This window comes from Chinchilla lanigera, unplaced genomic scaffold (genome assembly GCF_000276665.1).
Source record: "Chinchilla lanigera isolate Chin_1 unplaced genomic scaffold, ChiLan1.0 scaffold00037, whole genome shotgun sequence".
NCBI lineage: Eukaryota > Metazoa > Chordata > Mammalia > Rodentia > Chinchillidae > Chinchilla > Chinchilla lanigera.
In genome coordinates, this window is record NW_004955438.1 from 20,810,698 (window position 1) to 20,825,743 (window position 15,046).

General features: G+C 47.1%; 1 protein-coding gene across 2 annotated transcripts in view; it reads right to left on the reverse strand.

The window, feature by feature from the left end:
- The window catches only part of Setd3 (SET domain containing 3), a 71,978-nt gene that overhangs the window by 56,105 nt on the left and 827 nt on the right, over positions 1–15,046 (reverse strand). For both annotated transcript variants that reach the window (XM_005390415.2, XM_005390417.2), the window contains exons 2-3: positions 1,819–1,928; positions 161–253 (exon numbers count right to left, since the gene is read on the reverse strand). In XM_005390415.2, coding sequence (XP_005390472.1) covers positions 161–253; positions 1,819–1,921 — 196 coding nt within the window. In that variant the 5' untranslated portion in view covers positions 1,922–1,928. The remainder of the gene's footprint in view (positions 1–160; positions 254–1,818; positions 1,929–15,046) is intronic.

Genomic DNA, 15,046 nt, shown 5'->3' on the forward strand with positions numbered 1-15,046 from the left:
GGCATGGCCCCAACAGTCTCCCCGGACACTCTCTCTCCTGGTCCAGAAGCTTTTCTACGGACAGGCTCCAACAAGCTGAGACCTTCCCCACTCTCAAAACCCTCACCCACGCCAAGCTTCCACACGACTTTATTAACATCTAATTATCTAGCAATTTTACCTTTTTGCTTTTTCCGTATCTTCTCCACCAGAGACCGGATCTGCACATACTCTTCCCATTCTTTTCCCGGGCTGGGTGCGGGACTGCTGCATTCTGTAACAAAAGAGCTGTGGCGTGAGACTTCCTCCCTCATCCTCACGTACCAGTCTGCACAGGGAAGAGGGTTTGGATTTCCTGGGCTCACGTTTAAAGGACAGGGTTACCTCCGCCACAGACAGTAAGTAGGCAGTGTGCAGGTATAAAGCAGACACACTTTTCAAAACACATAAACCCTCTGAAACCTACAAGCGCGCTCATTAAACGGCGACCCAGCCACCCATGCCCGTGGGAGTGCCCAGCTCCTACCCAGCCTGTTCTTGCTGCTCTTCCTCAGAATACACTTGTGAACAAGTAAAATCTAAACAGCTGTGCTAAAATGAAGGGTTTCCCCAGAATTCTAGGTGGTAAAAAGAAGGTAGCCTTTTTAGGTAAGCACCGTAAGAATGGCTCTCTAAGGAAACCAGTTAATCTGGACACAGGACAGCTAGTCAACAAACACTTCACATCCATGTGTGCAGCACTACACTAAGCATCCGGGGGAGCTCCAAAAGAAATGGCATCAACGCTGCTAAGAAAGAAGCTAAGACTCTACCACAGGACCAGAACCAAAGGACCGGCACCCCAGACGGGGCTGGCTGTTTTGGAGTGTGGCCCCGGGCCCCTGCCCGTGCGCAGCCCCTTCCTTCGTAAAGACCACACCCGAGTGAAGAGGGAGGCCTCCCTCCCCACGCTCCTGCTGGACCTCTTGCCTCCCTGTGCCCTGTGGGGGAAGAGAAGATGTGGCAAATAATTAGCACGAGCTGGTTCTGTGCTGACCCCTAACTTTCAGGTGAACCAGTCTGACTTCACTCCCCCCGGCCCGGATGGTGGCCCTGCTGGGCAGCTGCCTCCAGGCCTGAGGCAGCCGACGGGTGGTAAAGACAGCTGGCTCTGGGGGCCACAGGGGTCACAGGACAACCTGACCCCGACCTGGCTGCTGCCTGCTTTCAGCCAGCGAGGAAAAGCTGAACTTCTACTGGAGGTTCAGCGGTCACATGAGGTAAACACAGGGGGGAAAGGTTAATGGAGTGATCTCAGTTAAACAGCACCAATTTAAATTCACAATTTTAAAAAGTTACCAACTTACACTAACTCACTAAAGCAAGCATGGGCACTTAAGCTACTTCGTTTCCTTGAAGCAAGAGCCTAGAACGTCAGCATGTGAAATCAGATTGCTGTTACATAATCACTGGGCATAAGGCGAGCTGCCAGGAAGGCTGCTCCACGAGAGGCAGGCTGCTGCCGTTTTCGAACGCAGAGTTCACAAGCTCCCTCGTCTTGCTTCGGCCACACTCCTAAAAAGTCATCTGTGTTGACTGACAGGAGCACAGAAGCTCAGAGGGGTTCGAGCCCACACTGCCAAATAACGGAGCCTGCCCACGGCCCCAGTACCCGAAAGGACCCCTCCCTGCTGGCTGGGCCACAGAAGCCCCACGTGTAACAGTCACATGTCCCCACAGGTACAGAGGGGGTGGCAAGTGCCAGGTCACATGGCCCACAGCCAGGAGCGGAACACTGCGCCCTTCCAGAGGAGCCACGCCCACAGGACACGTGCAGCGGGGACAGTGCGCAGCACTTACTCTGCAGCAGTTCACTGGTCAGGTTCAGGATCTCCTTCGGAGACACACTGGCTGTAGCCCCAGTGCCGGATTTCTGAGTTTTTACTCGACTCTTCTTACCCATTTTCTGACTACAAGAAGAGAGAAAAGACAAAGAAGTTACATTACCAAGGAACAAAATGTGGCACAGCAGTGTCCTCGTCATGAGGTGCTAAGACCTTACCTGGCTATGTCCTAAAGTTTCTTTCCAGAAAAACAAACGTGTTATTAGTAATTAAAGGCTCTCAAATGGGAAACGTAAAAAAAAATCTGCATGGCAGTCTCTGGAACAGAAGTTCATTATTTTTTTCATTTATTAATACTACAGCATAAGCAAATTTTACTCTAGAATGTTTCAACCACACAGATTTTATTGTGCACACTAAGTGTTTATTCCACAACACTACGGGTAGTGCTGCGATGTACATGTGACACACACGTACACTTTCTCTGCCCACTTTCCTTTAAAAGAATCTTTTCCCACTAGCAGGATCTGCATCCTAAGCAGCAGATGGGGCTTTCTGGACAAAAGGTTTAGACGTATATTCTCTCACTCCATAGAAGATCACTGATTCCTTGTGCACTGAATCCGTGCACAAGCCCAAGTGCTAAAACAGTGGGAAAAGCTGAAGACATTCTAGAGCACAATGAAACTTGAGATAATCTAAGTGCGACATTTTGTCCTATGGAAAGTCCCAAGTGTCTTGCCAGAGCTTTACCAGGAGGCCATGGCACACATCTCCTTCTAGTCCGGCACTGCAGCCACCGTGAGTCTTGTACCGCTGGACGCTGAGAAATGACCACAACATCTACAGGCAAGTGAGACAGTACAACACAGGACAAACCAGTGGCATTCTGGGTAAAGGGCTTTGTGTGATGACATTCGTTTCAAAGGAAAGCGCCTGGATGTATGCAGAAAGGGCCGAGCAACACAAGGGCACAGACAGAATTGAGAGAAGCACTAGGAAGGCACAGCGAGGAGAGCCAGCCTCTGGAGAAGCTGAGGGCAGGGACTGGTGCCCGCGAGTCGGGATCTAACCCTCTGACAGCAGCACGTCAGGAGGGCAGCCCAGGAAGACGGACAGAGTGTCCAGCCAAGAATGGTAGAGCAGTGAAGAGCAAGCCACCCCAGTGACATCTGGAGCTCCTGACCAGTGACCTACACGTGACCGCAGGAGAGAACCAAAAAGTATACACTGGCCCACTTGTTTGTTACAAAAAGAAACGGCTGGCGGGCAGTGTGTGGTAGAGTGCATGCTCAGCACGTGCGAGGCCCTGAGTTCAAGCCCCAGCTTCAAAAAAAGCAGTGAGATTAGAGGGAGGAGGCCTGCGACAGGACAACAGGTTTACAATGTATATTGTCTTCTCACTCTGTGTAACATCACTGATTCCACTGGGACGGAGTCAATGCAAAAAGCCAAGGGCTAAAACAATGGGGAAAGCACTCCTTCCCAAGATGTGTGTCCAATCTACACAGGGTTAGTGTGTAACTTGTGCTGTCTAGTAAGTCCCCTAAGAGCGTGAGGTACTCAGTCAGGCATCCTGGAATAAAAGGGTGCCGGCAAAGAGCCCTAAAACTGTTTCAGAATTAAGAGGAATTAGTAGTTCTGCAACTAAAGGCAAAGAAGTGGGGGAAGCAAGAGGGACGCTGTCAGCACTCTGCTTACACTGAGGGTCCTCTGCTTGAGGGGAAAAGGCTTCCCGCTCTTCACCCTCACCCGCGGCCAGCAATGGCACAGGATGGACAGGGCCCCGCCGCCTCCATGCTTCAGCCCTCCCATGTCTGCCGGCATCTCAGTGCAGGACCACTGAACTCAACCTGAAAACAGCCAAAGGCATCAAGGAGCCCAATGTAAGGACCTTAATCATTTCCAAATATAGCAGATCTGCAGGCCTGGCAGGAAGAAAGACAGAGCACGCTGTCGGGGATAGCTCCCTGGGCCTCCCCCTGCAGCCCTGCTGGCACAACCTTCTGTCCCATGAGGCTCTCACGACTCCAGATCACTTAAGATGGACACTTTGGAGGAGGATTCTGAGGTCCCCAGTCCTCCCCACTAGGAAGGGCTTGCCAGGCCTGGGTGTTGTCCCCCTCAGGGCTACAAAACAAGCTTCCCTGGCTAGGCTGAGTCCCTCACGTCCCCAGTCTACCCCTGGCATCTGCCCAACTGCAGTGGCTTGTAAAGGCAGCAGCAGCAGCTGCCCTGTATTTGATGGCCGCCTCTGCCAGGCAGCAAGGGAAATCCTGCCCATCATGTGATCTTTCAGACACTTGGAGCAGTCTGATTTATCCTCATCTCTTAGAGGACATCTGCAGGAAGGTTAAGGCCTTTCTATCATCACATAGGAGACAGAGCTAGGACCTGAACTCAGCACCAAACCACAATGCCTCTGTTTACACAGGAAGCACACAGCGCTGCAGGGTTCAGAGGGCTGCAAGGCTTCCATACTGGCACCACGTGACGTTGGGCACATGCCACCATGCCCCCACTCACCTCCTCCCGCGCACCTCCCAAATTTACCCTCTGCTGAGACCCTGACACACATCACTGCAGGTCCCCTTCCCTGCTGCTCACGGTGCCATCCCACCTCCAGCTCCTGCGTCCAGCACCTGCCCAGCACACCCATCCTCCTCTCCTCCTCAACCCTTAGTCAAATGCACACAAACTGTTTTTCCTCGAGCAACGCTGTTCGACAACCCGTTAAAGACTCCTAGTCTTCCCAGTCACACTCTCCTCTCAGGTGCACCCTTGTGATCCCTGTACATCCTCAGTAACTGCTGGGCCCCACTGCCCAGAAAACTGGCTCACACTCTGGGCCCCCCAGCAAAAGGCTTCCTGAGGAGCCCTTTCCATCTTATTTATATTCTCACCCCTTCACCTCTAGCCTAGAACTCAGCGCAGCGCAGGTCATGGAGGACACTAGCGTGGGCTCGCAGGGAAAACATCCGGACAATTCTTGGGTCAGGTCAAAATCTGTGTTTTTAAAGCTTCTACTGAAGTTTCTACCCCCTTGGAACATATCGGAAACATCACTCCAGCTCCACGTGAGACAGCACTGGATATATGGTCATGATGATTTGAAAACACAGCGAGATCCCTTTGGCAGTTATTCTCCTACAGCTGAATACTTACAATTCAAATTGTTCTCAAGGTTTCTTTTTTCTTCAGTTAGAAAACTGCTGGCTTCTACAACTACAGTAAGTATAGCGATACAGCAGAGGGGAAACTTCAAATTCATCAGTAAATTAGCCCCAGGAGAACAGATACCCTGCTCTGTCATTTTCAGAAGTCCCATGGGCTACGCTTTCGGTAAGTGAAGCACTCCCGACACACCCTCTCTCCTCTCCTTCAACCCCTTCCTGCTCTCTTCCCGGCCTGCATGGCCTACACCACAGCGCATCTCCACACAAGAGCCAGGCTTATCCGTATGACCACAAGGCCACCCCCTGGTAAGGCCACCCCCTGGTAAGGCGATGGCACAGCCAGGAAGGGGCACCCTGCCTACGTCTTTCCCAGAACAGATCCACCCAAGTAACCATTACTTTGACTTCTGCTGTCACGGATCGGTTTTCCTTTACTTGAACTTCACCCAAGTGGAATCACGCATGAGGCAGGCTTTTCCCACTCACACTGCTCTCCCTCAGCTCACAGGGTAACCCTCTCTCCCTCGTCAGGCCTCACCCCAGTACCTGCTCAGCTTTCTCCCACCCAGCTCTCACAACACCACTCTGGGAGGTGCTCCTGCTCCTCCCTGTTTCTCGAATGCAGCCACCCCCATCTAAGCCCCTATCTTCTCCCAGGGAAGTGTTCACACACTGTGATTCTGGGCTCTTCCCTGTAGCCTCGATGCCCTTGAAAGCCAGCACAGCAGGGTCAGACTCCAGGTCATTAACAGATGCCAAAGGCTTGCCTTGTCCTGGGACCCAGTCTTCTGGAAGCCATGGGAAGGGACACAGGCCGGAAGGGACACAGGCCCGAAGGGAGAGAAGGTGACTGGCCTGGGTTCAGGCAGGAGATTCTCCTCTTAGTCAGGGAAAGACGTTCCCTGCCCTTATCGTCAGTGCCAAGAGCTCCCCGCACTGAATCCATGCAGTCAGAGACACACAGCTTAGCCTTTATGTTTACTTAGAAATTCAGTCTCTGAGCCAGATGTGCTAGTGCACGCCTGTAATCCCAGCACTCAGTAGGCTGAGGCAGGAGAGTCACTGCAAGTTCAAGGCCAGCTTGGATTACAAAGTAAGTTCAAGGCCAGCGTGGACTACAAAGCAAGACCCTGTCTCCAACAAAAAAACAAAGAATTTTGACTGTGGAGGGCAGGAATGTCTTTGTACAGATTACCCAGCGGATGCGCCTCAGAACTTACAGCCACTGATGTCTTCAAGGTTCATGTGCCTCTGGATTCAGTATGATTTGGCACTCCTTCCAGTATTTGTGGGACATCCCCAACTCAAAGCACTTAAAGAAAAGGCCTGACATTTGTTTCTTTCTCCCTACCAAGCACAAGGCCTTCTGCCACAGTGGCTTGCTCCCTACACTCAGCCTGCCCCAGCTCAGCCCCCCGGCACGCCATCACTCTCACTCTTTGGTCTTGCTCTGCTTACCACTTCTGGGGAGTGTTGGGAGTCCTCAGCCTCACCGGGTCTCCTCCCCACAGGCAAGCCTGAGCCTCAGTGAGCTTGCCCATGCAGCTAGGGATTATCTGCGTGCTGACCTGGCCCGCTGTCTTGAGGCAGAAAGAAACCAAAGCCTCCATCTCTACATTTGAGTCTAGTACAGTAGCTAGGTCACACCAGATGGTCCAATGTTTGCTGAATGAAGAAACTCTGGATATTAAGTTTGGATACATTAGCATTATTAATTTTGAGGTTTCTCCCACTAGCAGCCAAAATGAGACACTGATTTAATATGTAACTTATTCTACTAAAGAACTAAGACAACTCTTAAAAATAAAAATACAAATGTATCCAAAGGAAACAAGGTAGACAGGTTGGCCATACCACACGGATAAAGGGTTAGGGTCAGGGTTAACCTTATAGGATATCACACTTAAAAATGAGTTTCTTTTAGAAATCCATAGTTTACAGCATGGAAAATTTTAGGATATTAAATGCAATGATAGAAACTCTAAAAACACACTCAAAATGTCTGAGTCATTCTTTGAACAAAGCAGCAAAGCATGACTGAGTCCACTTCTGACAGAAAAAGGGGAACTATGGCCCAAGCACAACCTGAGGCTCAGTTAGCTCTGGGGCCAAGGCCACACGTCTGTCCACCCCCCACCCCCCGTCTCCAGAGTGCCCACCCCAGCCACAAAGCCTGGTGGTGAGGACGCAGCTGTCAGGAGATGCAGAGAGGGCTATGGCTTGGCCAAGACACCAGAGCCACCAACATGACACCTAGGATCAGTTCCAGCACGCAGGCGATCTCCTAACACAGGCACACTCCCAGAAACAAGCCCTCCAGTTCTCCAGTGCTTCATGCCTAGGACAATGTGAGCTGCTGCAGACGACAACAAAATTAGAGAAAGCCACGCCTGTGGGCCCACAGACAAGGCTGGGAAACCAAGCGTACCATCCAAAATAAAGCAGCACAGCCAATTCCTAAAATGCTAAGTAACTAAACATAGAAGGGCCAGGACTAAAGTACAGTTGAAGGAGGATGACTACGTTTTGAGAGTCAGTTTGGTAAGGTGTTAATATCCAGCATGGGTAGTTTGCTGATACAATCCTCCTCTGCCTTTTATAGCTAACAAAAAAAGATGTATGCGGCATGATTTCCCTAACCTCATGGATTTGAAATTACCTACCCTTTTCACTTATGACCAAAAATTTCTTACATGCAGTGAGTAATTTTCATTGTGATTTCAGCTGAATTGGGGGCTAGACTCCAGGTTTCAACAAATCAAACCGTAAAACAGATAGAGATGTCATTAATAGCCTTAATACCCCCAGTTTAAAAAAAAAAAAAAAACCTACCTATTAATCATTCATCAAGTCCCCACAAAGACCAAATATTATTGCCAATATTTATTTCAAATATTTAAATAAAGAAAATGCAAATACATGCTAAACTAAATACTGTGTCCCAACTTCCCTCTCCCTCTCTGACTATGTCATAGATGTTCACTAGAAGATATCAGGCTAAGTAGAAGACATCCTCCTCCAAAGTTTAGATATTGAAATAAGGTATAATTTACACATACTTAATGAACTGGAGAAAGCAGGTACAGGGGGAAAAGGGTTTAAATAATACTTAAAAGAAAGCCTGAAGAAAAGCACTACAGGAATGACAGACAAATGGACTGAACAAGGACAACCCTTCCCAGCAGGGGACGCCTATGAAAAGACCGGCTGGCCAGCAGTTTCACACATCTCTTCTTCAAAACCAAAATATTCTTTAAAACTCCTCAAACTCTGGCCTTTTAAAGCACTGTAAACTTTATCACGTCCATCAACAATCTCCCCACGGAACAGACAATAAGATACAAGGCATACTCAATTATTAAACTACCAACTGACACACATGGGATATCTGTAACCAACCAGCACCTTTGACCATAAAATGATTCTTTTCCTATAATCTGTACAGTGGAATATATACACTGGGAGAAGTAAAATAAAGCACATTTGGTTAATAGGGAAGGAGGGGGCTGACAGACACTCATCTCATTTTACAAAGCAGGGTTCACACATACTGCACACATAATGGAATTCAGTTGTAGGGTTTTTTTTTTTTCCCAAAAATTCTAAATGGGAAGGATACACACTTGTATTTTGCTAAGACATACATACATACGTATACATACATATTCAGCTTTTCCTGAAAATGCTTTCAACTAAACACAACTGAAATAATCATTTTTGATTGCACCTATTCAGCAACTTACCCAGGAAACCCTAGCTTAGACACAGCATCTGCTTTTCAGTGTAGCTTGCACTGACCCAACTTTACAGCTGTCCTGACTGAAGGAACAAGAGCCACAGGCCTCCTCCTGCCTCTGGCGCCCAGCTGTTCAACGCACTTGCGGGGCAAGAGCCTCCGCACCCTTTGCATCGGGAAAACAGGAAACATGCTTTCAAGTCCTCCGCGAACATCCCACATCCCGAGTGACTTCCCCAGTCACCAAAGCAGCACATGCATGTTGGGGTTACCTATATCTTTCTATAAATTGCATCAAAACATTCATGTATGTTCTTCAATTTATACCATTCCTCCAAATAAAGAAATAACATTACCCCTGTCCAAAAATGAAGCTCCTAGTTAAGGAAATTGCCTCTTCCCTCCTTCCAAAAAAGAAAAAGAAAAGGGGAAAAAAAAACTGTTGTAAAGCAATGACTCATTTGGTATCATGAAAAATCCTATTATATCTTTCTAAAATAAACAAGACAGTGTTAAGTGTGAAAGAACAGTTGTAATCCACTAAATTGCCTTCAAACCACTCACACTCCTGGCATAAGGATTCTAGGTTCTAGAACTGAGCAGCATCAGGATTGGAAGAGACCTTTGGAGTCATCTACTTTTTAACTACATGCCTGCCCATGTTTCAAATAATGGCATCCAACATTACGTAGCAGCTACTGTTTTTTATCCACTGCCTAATTCAAGTCTGAAACACTTGGTCTTGCCCTCTCAGGGTTATCTCTGGCTGACAAATGCACATACTGAGGTGGAGCTGAGAACCAGACCTGGTTCTAACTTTCAGGGGCTTCTAACTTTCGGGGGCTTCTAACTTTCGGGGGCGAGCAACTCCACAGCGCTCTTACTCTGTGAGCCACCCGGGGCTCCACTGCTGGAAAGCGCACCTTCCTCTCCGATCTCTCTAAACTCACTGAAGACAGCTTTCATGTCCTCCCCATCTCACAAGTGAATAAAACCACCTGGAACACAGCACTGCACTTCCATGGACAGTTCTTAAGAGAGTCAACAAGACCCTAAAGACAATGCTCTGAGAGGGGCACAATTAGTGGGTCGCCTGCCTTCCTGGAACTCAAGATCCTACCTTGTTTACATGTTCCACACACAGTTCCTGAGTACCTAATCTGAGCTACAAAGCTGAATGGGACATTATACAATGGTAACCAACTAAAGCTGTCACATACACTGATCTTTGGCAAAACAGGTATGCCATCTCAAACAACTGCGTTTTTAATGCAGTTTTTATTCATGATCACTGTCATGTTTGCTTCAGGATTACTAGGATGCCCAAACTGTATCATCCCTGCCATGTACTGGGCAGTTCCCCAACACAGTGGTCCTAACTGCATCATTTGAGCATCTACTATGTATCAGGAAACCAGGTGAGCAGTTTACACATCAGATAAGATAAATATCTTCAGGGCACCTTTACAGATGAGCAAACTGATGCTTCAAGAGGTTAACTTAGTCTGTTCTCTGAAGCGGAGGCCCCAGAGCTCAGACTCATCCTACCACTTAGTCCAACAGGAACAAGGGGGCCCGGGGCATACTCTGCCTTCCCCCTCTGTCCAGACTGTCATCTCCATGGAGGAGCCCCGGGTAATCATAACTACAGAGGAAAAAGAAAACAGCCTGTTGCTAGACACAGGTGCAAGTCTCTTGGTCCTTCTTTTCAATCCTGGCCTTCCTTCCAGCCCTCACACCTCAGTGAAAGGAGTCACTGGTGAGGAGGTAATATGCTACGTTTCACAACCCTTAGGCTGTAACTATTTATTAGGTCTTTCTTGTGTATCTCTGTCTTCTGGAGAAACCACTTTGAAGATACCACCATGTATTACAGCAACCATTGATATTTTCCTACTAATCTATCCATAACTCTGTAATGCCTGTATTGTTCCTATGCTATTTCGTAAATGGATGCATGTTTATTACTGTGTGTTTCCTACAACAATCGTTGAGAATAGTCAATGATATTATTCAATTGGTCACTCATGTATAGCTCAATTTATTTTCTTTAGAAACCACTTTGAAGATACCAAAGCATAGTACAACCACCACTGATAATCTCCTACCACTTTTGTCTGTAACTCACTATTATTTGTCTATTTGTTTTCCTGAGAAACTATCTTATAGATAACAATATGTAAAACAACAACCATTGATAATTTCCTACCACTTTGTAACTCGGTAAGCCCCCCATTACTATGTTATCCTTATTTTACTCTTTAAAATAAAAAATAAACAAATAAATAAATAAAAAGAGGTTAACTTATACATGAGGATAGATTCAGCTGATGACAAGTGCTACAGATACTCAGTAATAGGTCAAAGATTTAGCTCAAAACCAGCCATGGTTCTCATAAGCACTATAAAAACTGTGTCTCTGACATTCAAAGTAACATTGTATTGCAATAGTAAAACATACTGTAGATGTAACATTTTCCTTTCTTTAAGTCTGTTAAAAGGGCAAAGCTATTCTGCTCACCTTGTCCAAATACACAGGAGTGACAGCAGTTAAATTTGAGACATGACCAAAACTTCCAAAGGAGCTTCTCCCCAGTCAAGCACATCACACATGGATGTCTCAATGCCACGGACAAGAAAAAAGCAGAAGCAGCTAGGTGACCACGACAATGCTAAATTATTATAATCAACAAATGAAAAACTTTGTTAAGCTACTGGTAAGTGCTTTGTGGAAAAAGCAGCTCAATGAGTATTTTTCAACATGAATCCTCACTTTCTCTTAACTGCACTTACTAGTAAACTACTGGTATTAAAGAGTCATGCCTACTTTCTGAGATTGAGACTTTTTATATCACCCAGTTAGTTACAAGAACGTTTTAGACTTGTTACGTGTTAATGTATTCTTTAAAAAACAGAGAGTGAAACTCAAGATCATACAGAGTAATAAACCTAAAATACTGCATATTTTTTGGGTTCTGTGTATATATAATTTCTGTCAATTTTTTAAAAAATTTAAAGAGTCTTCATAGACATCTGATTATCTATAGACAATTTCCAGTCCTTTCTGCTGTGTCCCTCTATCCCCTCCCAGCCCACCCCATTTCCGAGAGGGGCTTGGAGAAGGTTAAAATTTGACTCTGGCTTGGTAATCAGCGCCACTCAGATCACTTTCAAAATGTTAACCTCAGCGTGAGCTCTGTCTTCCATTGTCAGCCAGGAGACCAGGGCTCTACCTTGACTGAGACTTTACTTCTTGGAAAGTATTTAACGTAAGAATTTCCAAGTCTTAACACTGATATTGGAATTTTATTCATAATAATTTGAAATCATTTCCTTCAGTCAAATTGATTTCAGCTGAATAAATATCAATTATTTATGTTTGTACCTCTTGTAGTCTGACACACTTGAAAAACCTGGGAGGAGACTCCCAAATGGAAATGGGGTCTACAACATCTAATCTCTGGCTTGAGTTACTGGGTGAATTCCAGAACGAACAGTAGAGGGGCTGGGGATTTAGCTCAGCGGCACAGCGCCTGCCTGTCAAGTACAAGGTCGTGAGTTCGATTCCTGGTACAGGAAAAAAAAAACCAAAACCAAAAAGAAAAAAAAAGAACAAACAGCAGGCTTTTGGTATTGTAAATTTCTGAATTAACTTTTTCCCCCCACAAGGCTATTTAGAGAAGAAAAAGAAAAAAAACAATAGAAAAGTAAGTGAATTAATATTGTTAGAAATCTATTTTTACATTGATAGTAAACAATAGAAAATCAGTATCTCCACATCAAAATAACACCTTCAATTTTATGACTAGGTAAATGAAGTGATGAAACGAAATCCATTTTGCTAAGTAAAGTATAACTACAGATGCACAAATGAAAGCCACAGAAAAATGTAAATGCAAGAAGTCCTAAGTATATTAGTCCTAATCAGAATAAACTGACATCCAAGACGTAAACACTTCAGTGGCTGTGGCAAGAGAAAACATTCTTCACTAATAAAAAAAGGAGTCCACCTACAGGGTCAAAACTGTAAACTGAGAAAGCAAGTAACTGGCTACAAGCAACTCCCAAAGTAACACTAAAATAAAAGTATTTCACTCTTGTGTTAAAAATATTTAATGCCACAGTACTAAACACCTTTTAGTCATTTTCAGAGCAACACAACTATGGCTCCATTCCCAGACTCTGGTCCAACCAGGGAAAGCTTACTCCCCAGAAACCTCCTTCCACCCCGGAGAGAAGGGGCGCACAGTACCCTGGAGGAGGCGGCCGTTTCTAACGATAAAGAACCTCCAGAGGAAGACACACAATAATGATACAGTGTTATTGGTCACATGTGAAAGTAAAAGGATACTATGTAATTCAAACAGAGAGGCTGCAAAGCCTCACACTAAATTGACATTTGGCCAAAAAGCACTGAGGAACCCTGACGTGAGCGTGGTGTTCTTACTCTCACTTTTACTAAAACTCCTGGTGGCACACACCCTGCGCAGTCAGCCTCCTCCCTCCCACAACCTTTACCCTTGGGTCCAGATACAAACGGTGGACCGAAATGTTTGGAAATGTCACCTGCACTGAACATGTAGTCTTTCGGGTTTTTAAAAAATTATTAAAAACACGCAGTACATCAAGGCAGGTACTGACCCTGTACTGGATAGGACAAGTAACTGACAGACGATTGCAGGTACGGCAGGATGCACACAGGTTCTGCAAAACCTCGGCACCACTTTATATAAGGGACTTGAGCACATGCAGGTGTCAGCGTCTGCAGGGGGAACACACCAGAAAGGTATCTGGTTATCAGTGGACTGATTCCAAGATTATCTGCGGAAGTTTTACCACAACCGAGGCTCTGAAGTGCTGGTGCTGACACTGTCTCTAGCGCGGTCATCTGTCACACTCTTCTAGGTATGAGAACATCGAGCGTTTTTAGGAGGCTTCAGTGACTATCAGCGCTCTTAAAAGGAAAACACTTCCAGTGGTTGAACTTCAGAACAAGAAAACATTTAAGAACTTTCACGTTCTTCTCGGTATCCAGTGGTTCCTAAAGCAAAGATTTATCAAAATGGGGCCTGAATGACCACGCCACTGCACAGCGTTACTTCCTCAGGGACAAATTCACTGTGCTCTTACGGGACCAGAAAATTAACAGAAAGTCTCGTTCCTACACCGCACACAGGTAAAACCTCCCAGTCCCACATCCATCCCATTCCAGGAAAAACAGCCCTGGGATGGGGGCACATCGGCGGAGGGAAGAGGGGCAGCGACCACGTCACTCCATTCGGACTGGAGCTCCGTTTCAGGTATGAATTCTGTCTTCAACACCGAGCGGGGGAGGGGCAGACGGAAAGGGGAACCACACAAAGGTTGCTCTGCAGCTGGGGGAGAACTTGGCTTTACACACTTTTTTAAGCCAGAGAAAAACTCGTTCCTAAATTGTTAGAATTTCACCAAAATACCATTCACCCCTGCAGTTAAACTGGTAACTCCGTGTACAGCAGTCCTATTAAACACTGTATATATGTCATGGTTCAATCAACTCTGGGCAAATTTCAATGGCAGAGAGAAAAGTTGAAACACCACTCCCCGACGACGGTTTCGTTCAGCCTGAAATATTATTCGGGTACTTTTAGAGGAGAAAGTAGGAGAGGAAGCAGTGTCCTTTCCACAAGATGAACTCCCCACTTCTCAGCGTTCAGGTCTAGGGGTTCTGACCACCACCACCCTGATTCAGCAGCGCCATCACTAAACGGTTAAACTCCTGGCAGGTTCTGAAAAGCACAATTACTCCGCCAGCACACTTACAAAGTATCTTCGCGTCTGCAACATAGCCTCTTTCCTGCAGAAAAACAAAATCACGTGTTGGAGGGGCTGCGAGTGCGCGGACGCTCCGGGGACGAGGCTCGCCAGCAGCCCCGGGCCAGTAGGCCCCGCAGCAAGTGGCGCACGTCGCTAATGAGCCTCTTGGCCGTGCACCGGGAGCTCGCAGAGTCCCCTCGCCAGGCCGGAGCCACGCGGAGGAGGAGTTCCAAAGCCAGAATGGCAAACTCTGAAGCGCTCGGTTCCCCTCCCTACTAGGGCACTGCGCGCGTGGACCACGGCCAGGGGCGCGTGGGAAGAAAGATGACCTATTTCCGCCGGCGGGCCCGATGGCTGGGCAGTGGAGGGAGCGGAGCGGACTCGTCCCCGGGCGCCCGAGGTCTCGGCCGAGAGGAACAGAAAGCCACAGCTTCCCGGGCAGCGGGCGCCAGGGAGGAAGGAAGCGAGCGCGCCCGGCCGCACGCGGAGCCCCGCAAGGGTTCCGGCCGCGCCGCCGGGCCGCTCCCTGCACCTGC